At 40.9% G+C, this 20,504-nt stretch overlaps 1 protein-coding gene across 1 annotated transcript; it reads left to right on the forward strand.

Annotated features, from left to right (window-relative positions):
• Window positions 1-1,769: 1,769 nt before the first annotated feature.
• FERMT1 (FERM domain containing kindlin 1) lies at window positions 1,770-19,151 on the forward strand. Its single transcript, XM_009980181.2, has 14 exons — window positions 1,770-1,935; window positions 3,550-3,783; window positions 5,306-5,452; window positions 5,995-6,208; window positions 7,219-7,321; window positions 8,888-8,995; window positions 9,881-10,012; window positions 10,159-10,208; window positions 12,654-12,778; window positions 14,085-14,191; window positions 14,933-15,154; window positions 15,829-15,953; window positions 17,881-18,022; window positions 18,978-19,151. Exons 1-14 carry the CDS (start codon window positions 1,785-1,787, stop codon window positions 19,149-19,151), a joined length of 2,034 nt encoding a protein of 677 aa, XP_009978483.1. The 5' UTR covers window positions 1,770-1,784.
• Window positions 19,152-20,504: the final 1,353 nt, after the last annotated feature.

The raw sequence follows: 20,504 nt of genomic DNA on the forward strand, positions 1-20,504 counted from the left end.
TAGAATTTCGAGACAGACTCCCAGCACCGTTCTAGGGAAACTCCTTAGTAAGGTGGTTTTCCCCTAAAAGGATGGGTTTGAGCTGGACAGATTGCTTTGTTTATATTGTTATTCATTTGGGGGAGTCCATCTAATCTTTAACAGATATACTCTCATTGCCTTTACCTTTGGAATCGCTTTTCCTTATTAGCAGAATTTGTCATCACCACCACATTTCTATTATCCCTTTGATATGAAATTTTATATTGTTGATATATGGTTGATACCAGGCGTGGGCTAGGCCCAAAGGAATTCAAGGAACCAAGTCTACAACACTTATATTCTGAGAACAGATTTTAAAAGAACTTCACTGAAGCAGATGACTTTGATGTATGTTGTACTCCATAGTACAAATACTGCATGATATGTAATTTAAGAAAATATCAAAAGTCTTCCTGTTGAAATTCTTAAACCATAAGATGTTAAGAAACATGAATAACACCTGAAAGTCTGGGGAAGGTTAAGCTGTAACAGGCTGGCAATAGCCTCCTTGCACCTCTGGAAAGGAACCTCCGAATGAACGTTGAACTGGGCTCTGCCCTGAAGTAGTGGCACTAAAAACCTCTTTTATTATCTAATCGGTGACATAAAGCTTTGATTTTTCTGGTTTTGACCTAACTTTTAGTCTCAGGGCTTTAACTTACTAAATACTTCTTTTTAAAAGGATCTACAGAAACCTGTTAATATTGTTACATCCCCTCTAGCCTCCTTTGTGAACAAATCCTAGTTATTTTTTATGTTAGAAGCAGCATCTGTAATGGCACCTTTAACAGAGTCTCTGCCAGTGATTTGGTTCCCAGGTATTGCTGAAAGTCTGCGATAAATGGAAGCCATCCTCTTTCTTGCCTAAGTTTCAGCTGCAAAGGCTTGTTTCTCAGGGTTCAGTTGGACAGGACGCTGAGTGCTGATCTGGTGTCTTCTCTCACTGGTTAAATATCTCAAATCCTTCCTGCAGCATCAGTCACCTTACCCCAACAAGCTCCTTCTTCAGTAATTAGCAGAACTCTAACAATGATAACCAAAGCTTTTACTTCTAGCATCTTCTCTAGTTTGGATTGGCATGATTACTGTTTCCCTGTCCTGGCAGGAGCCTGGTGGGATAGCAGACGATTCACCTTGCTGAGACAGGATACGTGCCTACGTCTCTGTGCAAGCAGACAATCAGCAGAAACTGCAGTTATGTGCCTGGATATTTCTGGCAGAGAGCCATTAAAGTTATTTGTCTCCCCTCTCATCTACTCAAACGTGTAAAACTGCTCTCTGGTTTTGGTGCCATGGGACCAAGCTGGCAGAACTGCAATTGTAAACTTTCATTTGCAGTGAAAATTACAGCTGCAAGCGTACAACGGAATTCCTTTGTTCGCTGGACAGATTGCCAGAACAGATCCCACCCACAACTGCAGGCTTTACGGTGTCCAGACTGGCAGATTAGCATCGTATAGTGGGGAAACCTGGGTAAAACTGGGCTCTCTCTATCCAGCTGGAGACGCTTGAGTTGGTGGGAGGGAATCAGGACAAAACCAAAATATCCCACATGCCCATCTTGCAAGAGTAATCACAAGAGCAGAGTCTAGTCCAGAGGTAACAAGATAACACACCTGAAGTTCCAGCAAAGGCCACTGCAAAGTCTTGGCAGCGTGGAGGTGTTTTGAGACTGTGGAGAGATGTGTTTGTGGAGTGGAGGAAAAAATATCTTTGTTGCTTGTTTGTTTTGGTTTTGCAGAGCTTACACAGACCTTTCCAAAATGATTTCCTCAAGTGAATATGGGTCCCACTCCTGGGAGCTCTTGGTGGTAGTTGATCATCAGCATGAAGAGGTAGAAAAGGAATTTTCACTACGGGTCACAGGGGACCTTCATATTGGAGGAGTGATGCTGAAATTAGTAGAAAGAATTGGTGAGTAAAGACCTATTTAATTTACCCAGTGTTATTAAAGTAATAAATGCAGCTTTCCCTCTACAGAGGGAGGCTCCTGCACGTTTTGAGGTGGCACTACCTCACTTCTTTGTAACGGTACCCGGAGCACAGAGGTGCTGCAGCCTCAGGGACTTTTTGGGGCCAGAACCCCTGCCTGTCAGTGAAAAAAGCCCCTGTGCTATCGCAGTGCAAACAAAACTTTGTTTGTATCTTCCAGTTAGACAAATATAATTGGACTAGACTAACTATAATGCAAACAAAACTTTACTTTGATGTGTTTTCCAGTTAGACAAATATAATTGGACTAGACTAACTATTCAACTCCCTTTCCAGATAGACTTTACAGGTGGCTAGTTTGAGGTTTTATTTTCAGACATGAGTTTTGAAGGAAACAAAGGAGAGATGCACAAGATATTCTTTCCAAAAGGCTGTCATTCAATGGAAGGACATTTTTATACGAAAATCCTTCATGATGGAAAAGTTCTACGTGGAGATAGTGATTTTATCAAGGAATCTCTTTTCCAGCATTTAAGCAGGTAGCAAACCTGTGATAGGTTTTTATCAATTTCTCTGCATACCCACACACAAAATTCCACCAGCAAACCAGTGGTAGCCGGAGTTCTCACTGGGTCAGAAGACTAATTTTTCACAATATTTTTATAGCTAGTACTCAACTAATGGCAAAAAGTTTTCTCTATTAAATAATATTTAAAGCAATCTGTAACTAAGTGAACAGGCAAGTCCATATTAGTGAAACAAGACAGCCATCTCTTGGCAGGCCTGTCTTCTCTGAGAAGTTTCTGTAGGCAACCCTTGTCAGTCCCACCAGCCTGCCCTCCTGCACAGACTAATAAAAGTTTAACTGTACCATATCGTGTCATGCCCGTTCTCCTCCCTTACAACTTTCTACCTCTCTTACAAAAGTTTCTGCATCCTGCATGGTAGAGAAGGTCATCTTATTTCTTAGAGAGCTTTTTAACTCTTTCCTGACTGTCCTAGGGCTTACTCATAAAATAACAATTCTTTTCCTTGATTATTTAAAGAATGTTGCCACTGGAAAGTTGTCCTAAGTGGGATGCACTCAGGTGAGCATCCTTGTTCATCTAACTGTGCAGCCACAGAGAAGAGCTGAGAACACCCTTAGCTGTGTGTCTTCAAGACTTCAAGGGACTCATTGCTGGTTCTTAAAAGAGATGAGCTGTTGAGTGGTGCTTCCCAGGAGATTGTGGAAGAACTTGAGTGCACCCGGGGGCACACAAGGTTTTGTGGGAGGATTTTCAGCTTGCGCTATCAAGTTGCAAAGGGTTACCCTTGTTATTAGTCCATATCCCAGCACAATCCAAGTAGCCTTGGACCACGTATAGCATCACATTCAGGAGATGTACTCTCCCTCTGGATATCTGCAAGGTTAAGGCAGTGCCACAGTCAGCATCTAGGTTAACTCTTCAGGGAAAACAAAGTTAGTTCCTAGTGACTGCCACAATTATTCAGCAAATGGGGTCCAGGTCTCAGGAATTGTGGTTGCTACTTCAATGTAAATAAATTCTCCTGTTTGCTTCATAGTTTATTCATAACCATTTTGTATTTTCCTAGAAATATCACAAGATTGGTCAGACTATGCTCTCTGGTGGGAGCAAAAAAAACGTTGGCTTCTGAAAACCCACTGGACGCTCGATAAATGCGGGGTGCAGGCAGATGCTAAGCTGTTCTTTACTACTCAGCACAAAATGCTGCGGCTTCGCTTGCCAAACATGAAGACAGTGAGACTGAAAGTCAGCTTCTCTTCCGTGGTATTCAAAGCTGTCAGTGACATCTGCAAAATTCTCAGTAAGTAAAGCTAAATCCCCTCTGGCAACTGAGTTGGAGCATTTTATTAGGTGACTTTGTTTTGATGTGGAGTTCTTACTCACAAAACTGTTTAGCTCAAGGAGAAATTTGATTGAGTTGACTCAAGATCAAAAGATAGATTATTTTGTTCTTGTTTTTAGTATCCAGTGCATGTCAGTGGTTCTCAGTCTTTGTGATTACTGAAGCAAACAGGGTCAGAAATGCGTCCCGTGAGCTGCAGGAGTACTGGATACTCAACGTCCTGTTGATGTTTTTTTGGGGATCCTTGTCCTCCTTGAGCAGGACTCAGTCCTACTTATTCTATGCCATTGATTAAGAGCTTGAGCTTATCAATCTCCTACACCAGCTTTCACCATCGGCAATTTTACTGGTGTCAACTGATTTATCACCTACTTTCACTAGCATTAATAATATTCAACTCAGCCTATTGGTAATAGGTATTTACCTCAGAAGGAACATGTTTTAAATGTTCAAAACTTTTATATGCCCAAATTTCTTCAGGTCAGGGCATACCCAGCTACCCCACGCACGCCCATGAAGGTGTTGTGACATTGAGTCCCCACGTTTCTGCTCTTTCTAATAATGGTGCACCTCCAAGCAGAGATGAGGATTTGGAGCATGCCTGATCCACAGGAATAAGTTGAGTCTGCAAACAGTCTTCAGAATCCCTTAGTTTTAGGGATTCTTTAATTTTGATCTTCAAAGTTTAGGCCACTAACACATTCACGTTCAGAAGGAATTTACCACCTCAGGTTGACCACAATGCAGCTTTCAATTTCAGCTTCTAGCAGTTCATTGTGGAAGGTATAGTATGTCTTTATTACACTTAACAGCTCTAATAAAACGATGCCCCAATTGTTCAACTGACATTTGGCTGAATTAAATGTTTCTACCCAGATTTTTCTTCCAGATTGAGACAGTACAGGAACCCTGTGACTCTTCTCATGAGTGAATACTGTCAAAAATGCATTTGCTTACCTTGGGATAAAAGTGTTTTTCAGAAACAAAGTGCCAGGTTTGGAACTGACAATACATGTCAGAATTAGCAGTGCATTAGGGAAGAGTGTATAGCCAAGACAGAATCTTGTACGTGAAATATAGTGAATAATGAAAGGCCTAAACTTCAAATCCAGTGGTTCCATTTCTGTTCTTGCTTATTCATAAGTCAGATGTTTCACCGAGGTTATTATGCTCAAAGGTGACTGCAGACCCATTATGGAGAAAGAGTTTTTCCCTGGTGTTCTAAAATGCAGTTGTGCTTGCTACAAAACCAGACTTAAATACTGTCAAAACTCACTCACTCTCACAGCCCAAGGTCTTTAGCCTTGTCATTGCGTTACTGGATTTTCCATGGCTACTGCTTTCAATCTGCTAAAAATAAAATTCAGATTGCAACATGGAGCTTCCCCAAATGTTATTACCAACCATGGGCTTTTTATGGATGTAATCTGCGAAGTTTCAAATGTTTCATTTTGCTTCACTTCCCGAATTGCCATTGTAGATATTAGACGGTCAGAAGAACTCTCCTTGTTGAAGCAATCAGAAGACACGCTTAAAAAAAAAAAGAAAAAAGATAAGAACAGCAAAGAACCACTTACAGAAGATATTTTAAACCTGTGCAACTCTCCAGTGAGTTCTGGATTATCAGGTAATGAAAAATCAGTGTGATTTTATTCTTCTGACTACAAGTCAAAAGAGGAAGAAATCCTTTGCTACACGATTAAAACCAGGGAGGATGGTAGTCAGAGAGACACAGTTGGCTTGAAATGAGTGGCTTCAAGAAGTTACTGAAATCTCCAATATATCAGTATTTTTCTGTTGTCTATTTAAATGTTTTCCTTTCCATTGATGTGAGAGAGGCCATAAACAGGTGATCAGCTGTGGCCCTGCACAAAGGAAGTGCTGCCGCTCTTTGAAACTGTGGGACCACTCTTAAAATATTCAACAATTTTGACAGCCTGAAAGGAAAAGGAGAAATAAAGGCTTGAAAGTATGTGTTTGCTATCTCCAACACAACTGAGATATCTCAGAACAAGAAAGAGCTGTCCCTGAGGTCACTTCACCTGTGAAAAGACAAGGCCTGCTGTAAACAGTCTTGAAAAAAAAGTCTTTTGTGATGGAAGGTGGTAGACTACCTGAGTCGGAAGTCGGTTTTAACCTGGAATAATACATTACTCTTTTAACTTGCAGCAAGTCCAGGTTTATATAGTAAAACCATGACACCCATTTATGATCCCATCAGTGGGACACCAGCTTCTTCTACAATTACTTGGTTCAGCGACAGTCCCTTGACTGAGCAGAACTGCAGCATCCTCGCCTTGAGTCATCCCAACTGCTCTCCAGAAACACTAGCAGAGATGTACCAGCCTCGGACTTTAGCTGACAAAGCCAAACTCAATGCAGGGTAAGATGCCTCTCTGAGATCTTTGTTAGCTGGCTTAGCAAGGGCAGCATTAATCCAGCTTTTAAAGTGTAAAGCAGAATTTGAAAACAAACCCCTGATATATGTCTATATTGATACTTAAAAACATGCTTTGATCTAGGTTTTGTTTCAGAAATACTTACTCTTTTTAGTCTTTTTTCCTTATTCAACATTCTTGGTTTGGCAATTTCGGTTTCAAGTGATGAATAATGTAATTGTGCAGGCTCTGGACTAAATCACTTTGTTAGATGAAGACAAATGCAGTGAAGTTAAGTAGCACTGTGGGCACAGCTAAAGGACAGTTTGGATAGCAAACCCGAAGGGTTTCCATGGGAAGTGGAAATACTCGTGGATAAATTCAGTAGAGCTCTAATGCACTACAAAGAGGTGGCTTCTGGAATTAAGCACAAACATTGCTTATTGTACGCCACAGAGGAATACAGAGCACTAGGGAGTTCAGTGGTACAAGTGTTCAAGATGATGGTCTCTCTAGCATCATTTTTAGATCTGTGGAGCATTTCACAGTGACTTTGATATTTTCATCGTATTTCACTGGAGAAGTAGCTAGAATTCTAAAACACCAAATACTGAAGTGAAAAGCAGGAGTTCTAAATATACAGGTACACTTTCGTCCTGGCTTAAGTGAACCTCCCATTTCTGGAGATCAAGAAGGAAGGATCTTATTGGTGTAGATCTCCTCATAACTAGTTACTGCTCAGTTTCTGTCATCTACTCCTGATGTAGTGTGTTCATCAGTACTCCTGACAAATAGTGCTCAAGAGAAAACCAGGAAGATTGTAGGTATTATGTTTATACAATGAAAGCTGGAAATCCATATGAATGTTCCACCTTCTCAAGTTATGTGAATTCTCCCCAGGCTTGCAGGAATTAGAGCTGTTTGTTCCCACTTTTGTTTCACGATTACATTGGAGCTCTGCAGGTGTGACAGTTTTTCCTCTACAGATGAATCTGTGGATTGTTTTCTTCCGCAGCTGGCTAGATTCATCTCGATCGCTTATGGAACAAGGCATTCTGGAGGATGATCAACTTCTTTTACGCTTTAAATATTACACGTTCTTTGATTTGAATCCAAAAGTAAGAGTTTTGTTTTTATTGCTATTCTTTGTTTGCCTGCTTTCATGTCAAAGATACTGAATTTTAGCTAGGATTTGTTACGGGCCCTTCAGAGATCAAATTCTACTTCTTCCCCTCAGCTAAGGCTGCACTTTTCCCCCCTCGACACTGAATCACCGTTCCTCACCTGAAAAGAGATCTTAAGTATAAAGATGAGATCTGAAGAGCACCAGAAACAGTATCCAGGTTTCCAGAGGGGTTGGTTTACTTTCTGCCTCTCTTTTCACAAGAAAAACTAAAGGGAAAGCTAAACCAACAATATCCTACATAATGTAAAGCTATTTTTGAAAATGAACTTTAAAATGACATTTATGTTCCACTGTCCATCACTGAATATTCAGCTTTTCTAGGCTGAAGCCCTCAGAAGCACTCGGGCACTTAAATTTGTGTCAATGTGACTGGGTGACTAAATACCTTTTGAAACTTCAGCAAAAGTTAAACATTTAAGTCTCATTTGAAAACAAGACTTAGTCTTCAAAAATCACTTAAATGTTTTTCTGAAGTTGCTTCTCGGTTGCCTTATTTGCACTAAAAGTTAGTCGTGGTGGTTTGGTTATGTTAAGGCAGTGTTTTACAGCTTGGGTGATACACTTAGTGAAATCAAAGTGTGATCATTGACCAGTGCAAATCAACAAGAGCTCAAATGTGAATTTTAAAGGATTTGACCTTCACAACGTTATTTTCTCTAAATTCTGTAAAACTCCTTCATTTCAGGCATCTCAGATAAAGAAGAAGGGCACTTTCTAGTTCAGGTGGCATATTTTTGGGTGAAATGCCATCCCCACTAAAACTTAAGTATGTGCCTCAACATCAGCAGCCCAAACATTTTCCTTCTTTGCCCCAGCCATGGAGCTGTAGGATGAAATAACCCAAAACAGCTTCAGGCAACTGAATAGTTCACCAGTACTGGGAGAGGTCACGTTCCAAGATTTACCCTCCCATCACCTACCTTTCATCAGCTCCGGGGCTTGGATATTTCTGTGAGTCACTTCAGCTTATTAACCAAGCAGACAACAAGAAGCAATCACTAACCAAAAAATGGGTAGCGAATTCAAGCAGTTCACGGCAGGATCTGACAAATGTCAAACCAGTGCAAAGGCAGAGCCAGAACCGAAAAAGCCAAGAGCAGAAGGGAGGAAGTGAGGAATAAGAGTTTCTGTCTTGTGGCAGTAGCAAGCTGTTGAATGTCACATTCATATCAGCTGTGGCCGTGTCACGTTATTTTCACTCTCACAGTGTGGTTTCACATTTCGGTTAACCCAGTCCAAGGCCTACCACCACAAAAGGGGATATCTTGATCTCCCCTTCTGCTTCAGCCAAGGATTCCTGATCCATTTTCTGTTGGCTCAGCAAGCCACTGTGACCCTACGCATAATCACACGAGCCAGTGCAAGTGAAGGATGGGAAAATACAGCAGGGCAGAGGTGGGGGAGGAAGGAAACAACCTTTATGGCTTGAGCTGCAGCTGACCATGAACCTGTATCTTGATGGTCATTAATGCCCAACGTTGTTCTGTTTTTGCTACAGTATGATGCAGTGCGCATAAACCAAATATATGAACAAGCCCGTTGGGCCATCCTGTTAGAAGAAGTTGACTGCACAGAGGAAGAAATGCTGATCTTCGCTGCGCTACAGGCACGTACTTGATCCAAGTTGCAAAACTTGTTTCCTCAGGAGGCAGACACAAGCTAGGACAAGACTAGGGCAAAGCTCAGGCTGATAGCTCTGCTTGGATTGGGGGTATGCTATTTGAGTGAGAAACAATAAGCAGCATCCATCAACTAAACCAAGTAAATTCAGTAGCACCACCCCATTATTCAAACTGACACATGCAATTATGGAACCATTTACTAACATTATCTAAAGCAAACCGTTCTCAGGATGTAACTTTGATACCAACCTATTTATGACATGTCGCTTCCCATACCAGCAACTACCCTTTCGTATGCTCATCCAGAAAATCTCTCTAATACATAAATACATATGTTCTCGACAGGCTGGAAAAAAGCTCTAGCACAATGTGAAGGTAGGGATGCTGCGGAGTACACAGAAATTCAACGTGACCTAGCATGGCTTAGCCCCTCCCTGTAGGTAATAAGGCACAAATGTTTATTAATAATAAATCCCTTCCTCTTAAATGTAAACAGAGCTGCCAAAAAATTCACGGCCTGCCACTGCGGAACACCACAGACCCTTGCTGCCAAGTTTGCACCTGGTATGGGTGGCACTGACAGCTGACAGTACTCGCCATGCCAATGTTAGCGCTGAGTCAGCCTTGGAGATTACACAGTGAAGGGATACAAACACTGGCAATTAAAATAGGAAACTGGTACCAGTAATTGCACTGGAGATCATAGTGGACATACCTGTTTCCTTGTGGAAAAAAAAAAAACAAACATGGTTCCGTGCTGCAGAACTTTACACAGTCGTCTAACACCCAGAAGACCAGATGGGCTGTTTTCATGTGCTGTGACTGTCGGATGCTAATTGATACATTGACTATTTGATGTTTTATTTTAGTATCATGTAAGCAAGTTATCACTGTCATCAGAGGCACAAGATTTCACCTGTGAGTCAGAAGTAGATGAAGTAGAAGCTGCACTTTCTAATCTGGAAGTGACACTGGAAGGTGGAAACGCAAGTAACATTTTGGTATGTCCTTTCAGATCCCAGAACTGCTTTCACTGTGTCAAATGCGTTGACTCTGGTGAGCCTACCTGGTTCCTGATTTTTTAACAGGGTTAACAGACGATTACAAAATGCATTGTACTAAAATTATTCCTAATTATTCCTGATAGGAGGACATCACAGACATCCCGAAACTTGCTGATAATCTCAGGCTAGTTAGGTGAGTTATTAAAACTAATAATAAACCATACAAACCAAAAAGCTTAACCATACAAGAGATCTCTTGAGGTTTTCTTTCTAATCCAGTGGTAGATCCTATGGTTAGAAATTAACAAATACAGCAGATAGGTTTAACTAGCCTAATGTCACCCTCTTCGAATCTTTCTCTTAACTGCTGCTGAGTAGGATTCTCGGCAAATCTTTCTAGCTCTTGGGGTGCGAGGGTAGCTACACTCATGCTTATTAAAATACCACGCTTTTAATATTTCCTAGTGCTTGCTCATCAATCATCAACTCTAAACAAGAGTCTATGGTTTTCTTTTCAATCCCATTTTACTGGTTTTTGCCAGTGAAAAACTCAAGAAAACTTTCAGCTCTCCCTGAGAAGAATTTCTGAAAGCAACCCTGGGGATTTATTTATTTTTTTAAACAAAAGAAACAAACAAATTACCCCTTTCTAACCAAACGTGGAGTCTGGAGTTTTTTTCTAATATCAAAATGAGTTACTGTCATCTCACTATAATATCTTGATTTATGGGTTATTTAAATGACTGCAGTGACCTCAAGCCTGTAATGCGTTTTATCACAAAACAGACTTCGTGTTTCAGGAAGATAAAGGTTTCTGTGGCACAAATATTTATCAGATTCATTCTGTTGACAAATCATATTTGTAGTCAGTGAACTGAAAACTGCACCTGAAAATTTTTAACGGTTGTTAACTGTTAAGAACTGTTAATTATTAATTTCCAATTAGGAATTTTATTTGACATTCAAATTACTAAGGTGGCTTAAGATGAAAGGGAATTGAAGCCTTTTAAGTCCTGTCAGTTACTGGCCTCTAGCAATGGATTGTTTATTTTTCCCCAGCAGTAGAGCAGTTTGCTTTTAAAAGCATTCAGCGGTTATTTTTCATCATGAGAAACTTCCTAGATACATGATAAATCACTTACTAAACTAAGACATTGTAGAAACTAGGTAAGGTGTAAAACATTTATTTAAAGGAACAACAACATTTTGCTACTATAAAAACATCTCCTTAATTGCAAACCTGGATGCAAAGCTCTGCATGTCATACTGCTGACTGTTTATCCACATTTAGTCACATTAACACACGACTAAATACCGCTTCCACGTGGGTGATAATACTGTGGAGAATTAAATATTTTAAATAAAAAAAAAAAAAGCTTTCAAAAAACAATTTTCAGCAAATTGTTGGGATAGAAAAATAATTTCTTCTTTAGTCTAAAAAAATTTATAGTCTCTTGTTTTTGAGGATTTTTTGTCCTATATTGGCAGTTTTGAAAATCCAAGTTATTTTTTTATTTAAACGTTAAAATCCCCATTTTCTAGAAAGGATTCTAAAGTCGGACTTCTGCAAAGGCTCTGGAGAAAGCATGAGGGGGTGTAATAAATTGCTGTTTTACAGCTACCATCTTTGTACCATCATCTTAGAATTAAAGGAAACTACTAGACAGTGGGTTTATTTATTTTTTTTTATTTAACTTCACTGATGACCTTTTTTTTGCTAGTTGTGAAGTATTTCTCTACAAAAATAGTGCTCATACCGCTGGGTTTGACTCCTGAAATATATTGAATCTAGGATTTCCCCCCCATACACCTCGTCACTTTGTTAGTGTACTCCTAGTAGAATAAATTATGGTCTCTTGCTGAAGAGAGGTGAGGCTAGCACAATGATCGTGTCTGACCATTAGTATCTATAAGTTAATTCTCAATTCCACAGTAGATACTTTTAAATTTTCTCTGTGAAAGATATCAGTTTGCATTAGCAAAGTATTGAAATTAAGTAAAATCATTAAAATGAGGATTATATCCATCCGTCTACATGCGTGAGGAGCTGGAATAACACTGCCCGTGTGGAAGAAGATGGTTTAAACTATTTCCTTTTCTTGGAGTGCTACAGAACCTCTATGAACTTAGTGAAAGAATAGAATTTTCCTGTGTTAGATGCTATTCAGATAAAGCCAAAAAGATGGTCTCTACTCCCTTACAATTTAATGAATACCAGTTAGTTTTATGGGTGCAAATCTTCTAGATAAGGAGCTATGAAAAACTGAAGCCAATTCTAGTGCATCTGAACAAACTAGTGGGTTACATTAGCGCTACTGAGTTCACTTTAAAAAACAGAATTAGTCTTTGTTAGAGGGGAATAGCTTTGAGTAAGAATTGGGAAAAAAAAAACACAAAGTAAAAAAACACATAGAAGAGAGAGAAAAAAAATAAAGAAATCATAGATGGGATTTAGCTCAAATCTGGGGTACAAACCACCTCCATGCTCAGGATAGCTGGGACACGGTGACACGAGTATGAGTAACTCAGCTGAGGCCACGTGTGTAACCTCAGAGCAGCTCCAGACCCACAGTAATATCTGTGAGTGACTTAGCAATTTGTACCTTTCAATATAAACAAAGGTGATTTTTCTTTTTAGGCCCAGGAAGCTGTCACTCAAAGCTATCAAGCCATATTGGTTTGTCTTTAAAGACACTTCAGTATCTTATTTTAAAAACAAGGAATCCGCGCAGGGAGAACCAATTGAGAAACTAAACCTAAAAGGTAGGATTTTTCTTTTCCTTTCTTTCCTGTTTCTGTTTCATTTGTGAACTGGATAAATGAAGGAATCGCTGTGAGACTCAGGAAGGCAAGCAGAGTAGCAGTTAGTTTTGGGAATTTTTCAGTTACTGACACTCCTAAGCAGACAGACCACACCTGCAGAAGAGGCCTGAACAAAAAGGATTCACCAGCTTAGCCCAAGCCAAGATTATCTGGACCTGGCTTGTAAAATGCCAGGTACTGCTGGATTCGCTTAAAGATGAGTCAGACAGAGAATGTGGTCTGTGCCACACTTTTATTTCCAAATATTTTTACTCCGTTTTAAATGGCAGTACTCAGCTCCGTCCTTGGCAAATGCACACTGGTAGTAGAGGATTATGGATGATGCAGTGGACAAGAATGCCATAGGTTGCACCTGTGCAGGGACAGCTCCAAGACCTTCTCTGGACCTTGTTTGTTTCACGCATGGGGATTTCCATAGCTACAGCCAGCTTTAAGTCTTCTGGAGGAGAAACCCCAGGTGTACATACAGCAAACACCAGCACTATATATAGCCTCCATCTACATCTACTCCTGCAGGGACATCATTTGGTCAGCGTCAGGGAACCAGTGATGCCCAGGATTCATCCTAGAAGAAACCTTTGAAATAGAAAGAAGATTGACCCCTGTGAACAAATGGCTCTGCATACCCATCTGCATATCCTCAGTAGGTCAGATAAATGCATGGTAAAACTAGCCAGAGTGGCTGGAACCTCACCAGGCCTTGGTGTCCCTTGACACAAAGGGGAACTGTAGGCATCCTCGACTCCAGCTGAATCCAGAAGGCCTGTAATAGCACCATCAACGTGAAATTCCTGGTCCCCAGAGTTCTCTGAGACCCCTGAACTGGCCAGCTGTTGTAGATGTCACCTACATCCCACTGGCAGGACTAAGTTGCTTCTGAAAGTATAGTCCAGGCTTTCACATCACTTAGGGTAAGATTTCGAAAAGTGCCTCTCTCATCCATTCCTCTCCATTTTAAGTGTTGAGCGTTTCCGAAGATCAGGCAGAGGTTTTGAGAGCACTTGTGTCCTTTCTCTTCCACGTTGACTAACATGCTCTTTGAGCTCAGAGCATTCATCACCCTGGCAAGCCAGACCAGGCAGTGAACAAGAACAGAAACCTTTCATTAGGCCTGAGCTTTGAAAGTCTTGATCCTTGATCTCAAAGAAAAACAACTATTAAGTACCATCCTTCAGTATTAATCAGTACTTAAAGTTAGTGCTGTAGTAATTAAATAGTCATTTCTTTCTGATTCTCTGTGATCCAGGATGTGAAGTTGTACCAGATGTAAATGTTGCAGCGAAGAAGTTTGGAATCAAATTACTAATTCCTGTTGCTGATGGCATGAATGAAGTATATTTAAGATGCGAAAACGTGAGTAATAAGACAAGGGAAAGTTTGTATTCCAGACTTACTGGCAGATTGTCTAGAAGACCTGTTGTCTTGTTCTGGAATTTGTATAGAAAAATAAGGATGCTGCAGAGAGTTTATTATCTACACATTTAGTAAAATTTAAGAATGATGTGGTGGTCTAACAAATACTTAGGTTGAGTGGATAAAAGGACACTAATTCTGTATATCATCAGTTGCCACGTAAACCTGCTGAAAATAAAAAAAAAGAATATACTATCAAAAAAGTAAAAAGAAATTACAATATTTTGGTTCAGTGTTTTCAGAGGACTGGGGTTTGAGTTTTGGTCTCTTTTTTTTTCTTAATTAGAACTCTCCCCGCTCAGACAAGAGTAGTGTGATAAGAATCTTGCTTCTTTTTTTTTCAATTTCAATCTATTTTGATTATATCAAAATGTATCAATCCAAATTGTGTAAAAATGTTCATTAGGTGGAAAATAGTCGTGCAATAAAATTTCCAAGAGAATCTATTCCAAAGTACTGGATTTCTTTCAAAATTTAAAACTTAACTATTCTTCAAAGGCAGCCCCGTAAGTGGAATTAGCCCAGTCAGGGACGTACAAGAGTACTATGGTAACTACGCATCCACGCAAATTAAGCGGAGTGACTCCAGAGTGGTTCCCTTGCACAGTGGAAGATGTGTGAGCTGTAGTCATCTTCATAAATGGTTTGTCCAAAAATACCAAACAATTGTCTTTGTTGCAGGAGAATCAATATGCTCGGTGGATGGCTGCTTGCGTTTTAGCCTCAAAAGGCAAAACGATGGCCGATAGCTCTTACCATCCTGAGGTCCACAAGATCCTTTCATTTCTAAAGATGAAGAACTGGACCATGTCTCCCCAGGCCGTCTCTGATCCAGAAAGCACAGATATGAAACCAGAATGCTTCGTCTCACTACGTTACACCAAAAAATACAAGCCCAAGCAGGTATCCTGAGCATGGCTCGATGGTTGCGGATGGGAGGTTCCAACGATTGCTTAGGGGTGAGGCTGGATTGAAGCAGCATTTGGAAACCGTACAGCAGAATCATCTTGCAATACTCATTTGTCCCTTTGATATTTAGGAACAGGCCTTTTCTCTAAAATGAACACACGGACAGGTCTCTGGGCACTTCTGCCAAGTACTCCTCCTACATCCACACCGCCTCCTAAGTCACTCATCCTATTCTCCTCCTGATAACGCTGTCCCTGAGAGTCTCTTCAGAGTAAGAAAGGAAGGGTTTTAAGGACAGGAAGTTACTGTCTACATCTTAAATAAGTGTCTTCCTGCCCTCTTGGCCTGGGTGCCTCTCCTTCCTCTCCACCTAACTCCTTGTCCACTGCTTTTGCTGCGAAAGAGTTCAGCCTCCCCATGCTCAGGACAGTCTCCAGAGCAGTGTGCTGGAGCCAGATGCAGTGCAGCACAACCAGACACTGAGACCTTCCTGCACTGTTCTGCCCTCAGGATCTGTCCCCACCTGCTCTCTGCAGTCCCTCTGCGTGAACGGTGACCGCCAAGTGTCTGAACATGGTGTCAGAGCTGATGGTGTTTGATTTAGTGAAAGCAGGGGTGTTTTTGTTCTCCAGTCAACCAAAATCTTTTTCTCTTCCTGTGTTTCCCAGTTGGCTGCTCGCATTCTGGAAGCCCACCAAAATGTATCCCAGATGACACTCGTGGAGGCCAAGCTGCGCTTCATTCAAGCATGGCAGTCCCTCCCCGAGTTTGGCTTATCCTACTACATCGTGAGGTAATCACGCTGTTACAGTGATGTCAAGCTGCCGTAACGTCTTCATGGTCGGTGATTTGCAGGAAGTTCTTTGACTCCAGCTTCTGGAAACGTTCTCTGTTTTTTGAATTCTTGTAACTTCCACATTGCTGGTTTTTCCTGTAGCAGTAGCACTGAGAAGCTCCATTGCTGGAGTGAGGCTCTCCATTATGTCTGCCCTCATGCAGACCTGTCAGGCTTTGCCTGAAGTCACACATCGCTAGGATTAAACCCTTACTGACACAAACTCACTGAAATGTAAAAAATGTGCGTCTTAGTGGCATTCTCAGCTTTGCAGTACATTTGTTCACTCTGACTCTTGCTCATTGGATTGATCGTATTTTATGATCAATTTTTTTTTATTTTGGACCAGATTTTATGATAAATTGGATCAGATTTTATGATAAAATGCTTTTTTCTGAGCATAATTTCTTTGGCGTTTCATTGAGAAAACAGCAAACGATCCCTTTTGTAGGTGAATCTGGAAGAGTCAGCTCAAGAAAGATCCTGTTGTGTTCACAGCAGTTTTCCTGGACGATTACCTTGAACATGGCAGCGTTCTGGCCTGCACTCTTTTCTCTTTTCAAACCACCAAACCCCTGAAAATTACTGACACAACTGTATTTGGAGGCACCTTCCTTAATTTGTGCTTAACACCTCTTCCAGGGCTACTTAGGAATCTATCTGTGGTATAACTGGAATGAGCTGGGAACCAGTCTCTGGCACAGAGGCCAGCTGGCATAGAACAGCCCACATCTGTACTATTAAACTCTGACTTCCCAAAACCCAGTAGCCTCATGTGAACTACCAGATCATCCATCCAAGGAGGATGTTCCAGTTCCTGAGCAGTACCTGGGAGTCATTTGAGAAAGCACTGCTTGGTTGCAGCCAGAATTCTGCCTGGGACTCTTCTAGCAATTGAAATGAGCAGGAGTTCAGTGCCTGGGAATGTTCCATCCCTATTTAATTTTCTAACATGGATATAGATGTTTTGCCCCATCTGTCACCACTAATTCTGTTAAACAAACAAACCAACACCCAAAGTGCATTTTTTAATGTCAGCAAAACATCTTGTGGTGAATTTCTAAGAAGTGATGGGCAGTATCTCAGTGAGGGAGTTGAGGCACAAATTGTGGTCCAGGTCACAAGGAAGTTAAAGCTTCATCTAAGGAGAGAAGGTTCAGAAACAGGATCAAAAATATTGAAAATATTAACAGCAGTCAGATGAGATTTCTTCAAGCTTTCAGCATGAGAGTAGAGGAAGGTAGTTTCTTTACCAGAGTAATCTTTTCCTAGCTATTTCCAACTCAGAAATGTCTGTCCCCCAAAAGTCCTGAGACTTGTATATTTATTTTTCATCTCTAATCGGAAGAGGGTCAAAATGTTAAAATGTCTCAATGTTTTTGTAATGTGATTTATACTCAGAAACATGCATATATTGCTAACTCACTTGTCCCAATAAGTTAATGGTGATATATAATATAAAATATTAAATACATTTTGATATGTTTATATAGTTTGGGTGAATATAACTAGAAGAACATGTTTCAACATTAGTGAAATGAAGCAAGGAAAATTATTGTTGACTTTTTTCCAGTAAAAATATAAGCAAATTCATGCATTTTGGCAGAACAGTATTTTTTAGCAGAAAACAATTAATTGGAAAGATTTCAACCTGATCTACCTGCCCGATTATTTTACATCTTATGCCATGGTTCACCAGCCTACATTTTTGCTGTATAACAAATACTGTTCTAAAGAAAGGTCCAAGCTCTCCTCAATCCCAGGCTGTTGTGACTTTTCCCACATCTTTTGCACTTTCACAGGAGGGCAGGTGAAATGTTTCTCTAGACAGAAATCACTGCAAACCAGATCTGCTCAAAAGCTTTGTTGTTTGGTTTTCTCCCAGATTTAAAGGAAGCAAAAAGGATGATGTGCTTGGGGTGTCCTATAACAGGCTAATACGAATAGATATAGCCACAGGAGATCCCATCACAACATGGAGGTTCTCCAACATGAAGCAGTGGAATGTCAACTGGGAAATACGCCAGGTAAAACTGGAACAGCTCTCTGCATTCAGTCATTACATTTCAGACGCTGGAGGATGCTTTCAGAAAATCTTTTTAAACCTCAGAGTGAAAAGATTTTTAATGTGTTGTGACATGTTATTAAATAATCTGATTTTTTTCTTAATGGAGTCTGTAGTCAAAATTCAGAAACTAGAAGATCTCCAGTTTAAAAGGTTTCTACCAAGCTTACTCTTTACACATTGCCCTTGATTTTGATGGGGTGAAATACAGACATTCAAAGGGAAATTCCAACCCATTATGTTTACTGCTCTGTCACAGTAAAAATCTCATTTTTCTAGCTCATGCATCATCCTCCAAATTGTGGTGATTCAGTCTATTACAGACTGAGGATACAGGAACCTGGTTTGTCTTTCAAATCCCAAATACAATCCCTAATACCCTCCTGCAGTACCCCCTGTGCCAGAACCTGTAATGCTGTTGCATTTGCTTTAAATCCCTCACGAAAAAGGCAGAACCCACAGTTAGCAATTAACCCCAGTTTGCTGGGTTTTAGAGCTGACAGTAGCTGGAAATCAAAACCTGGCCCCCAAAATCAGATTTAAGGTCAGCACATAAAAATGAACAGTATTAAATATTATCGGTTAAGTGCACAGAGTTGGGAGTGCCATTCCTGCCCTTTTCAGTGTTTATACACCATTAGAAAAACTAGTTAAAAGCCTGTTTTTGTTGCCTGCCTGAACAAGCAACAAGATTTTGACCACCAGAGGGCCCTGCCATAGCAGAAAATTAAGAAACAAGCAGCCACTCTCCCATCAGACATCCCGCAGACCCAGAAATCTGTACAGCTCTCGGTTGGCAGAGACAGGCATTGCTTTATCCCAGTATCTGTGCTCCAGCTGTGCTCTCGCACTTGCTCTTTTTTCCCCACATGCAGCTTATCTCTGTTCCTGATTTTTGCCATATGTATTTTCTGTAGGTCGCAATCGAGTTTGATCAAAACGTATCTATCGCTTTCACGTGTCTGAGCGCAGACTGCAAAATCATCCATGAGTACATTGGGGGCTACATCTTCCTGTCAACCCGCTCCAAAGACCAGAATGAAACACTGGACGAAGATCTGTTCCATAAATTAACCGGAGGTCAGGAATGAGGTGAAGTAAACTCTCTTCCCTCTGCCTGCTTTTCCCCACAGCTCAGAGGACCAGAGATTAAACAAAAATCTCTCGGACTGGTAATTGCTGGCTAATAAGTATATTGTACTTGCCAATCCACCTTGTAATATGACTGGACTATTGACAGTTTTTGTTAATTGTTGAAGCCAAGGTGGCCGGATGGGAACTCCATCATCAACACTAGGAAAATTTAAGTCGGCTTTGTTTGCCTTTTGTACAGCTACAAGTTTTTTAATAAACAGTGTCTAGCCACTGGGCATTTTTGAATCTAGAGTTTTTAATTGCAGCAATCTGTTTAAGCATCCAGAACAAGTAATTTGAAGATACTGTACAGCAAATTTTCTTCTTTGTTACAGCCGTGCGACTCCCACTATTAAACTGGGCATAGCTAAAAAGGCCAGGATTTAACAGAACTAAAGCTGAGCAAATACCAATTTTAAAGCTACATGACTTGTCTTACACTTACACTGGGAACAGAAAACATTCCATCAGTGTTCCAGAGTCCTGCAGACTGAGCTATCACAACTCAAGTAGTGATTACCCAATTGTTCAAAAATGCAGCACCCGTGTCTACCTTCATCCACTTACGTAGTTCCCTTAAAGCCAGAGGAGCTACCAGACACCTAAAACATCACCAAGAGACGCTGTAGAACTCATTGCACAATTCCTAACGGTCACTGGGACTGGATAGCCCTGATTTTTCTGTCCTGTCCTCTGCTTTTCTCCTGTGCCTGTCAGTAGGCTGCAGGGGAATCACTCCCGATTTGTGCCAGTTTAAGCAAACTATGGCTTTACATTTCGCAAAAGAAAGAGCCGATCCAGGCTGCTTCCCAGCCCCCCGTACTTCCCTCTCCTCAACACTTTTTACGCAGGGGCTGAGGGACCATCCAGTGATCCTGCTGAGCAAACACGCCTACTTGCAGTCCAAGTTGTCTGTGCTGGGATTTCAGTGAAACTGTCAAATATTTCCGTTTTCTCTTCTTCTTTCCTGCCCCTCCCTCAATCTCACTCCATGTGTCACTGCCTTTCGAGTAAAGACTTCCTGTGGCTTTTCGTGGAGGAGCTCTGCCAGCTCATCCTGTCTGGCTCTGAGCCCCACCTTTATCATTTTAGCTTCCAGGGAACGATCCCTTGCTGCTGACCTGTCTTCGTATCTCTTTAAATCATCAGGTATCTTTCTCCTTGCTCCACTCACCATGCAAGGCTTGTCCAGGACAGGCGAGGAACACTTAGGAAAGGAATCTGGTTTTATCCAGCTGCTTTCAGTGCTGCATGGGGGCAGCGACTGGAGCTCCGCTTCCTACAAGCAGATCCTGAAGAGTTCGGGAAAG

This window comes from Tauraco erythrolophus, chromosome 2 (assembly GCF_009769465.1).
Source record: "Tauraco erythrolophus isolate bTauEry1 chromosome 2, bTauEry1.pri, whole genome shotgun sequence".
Taxonomy (NCBI): Eukaryota; Metazoa; Chordata; class Aves; order Musophagiformes; family Musophagidae; genus Tauraco; species Tauraco erythrolophus.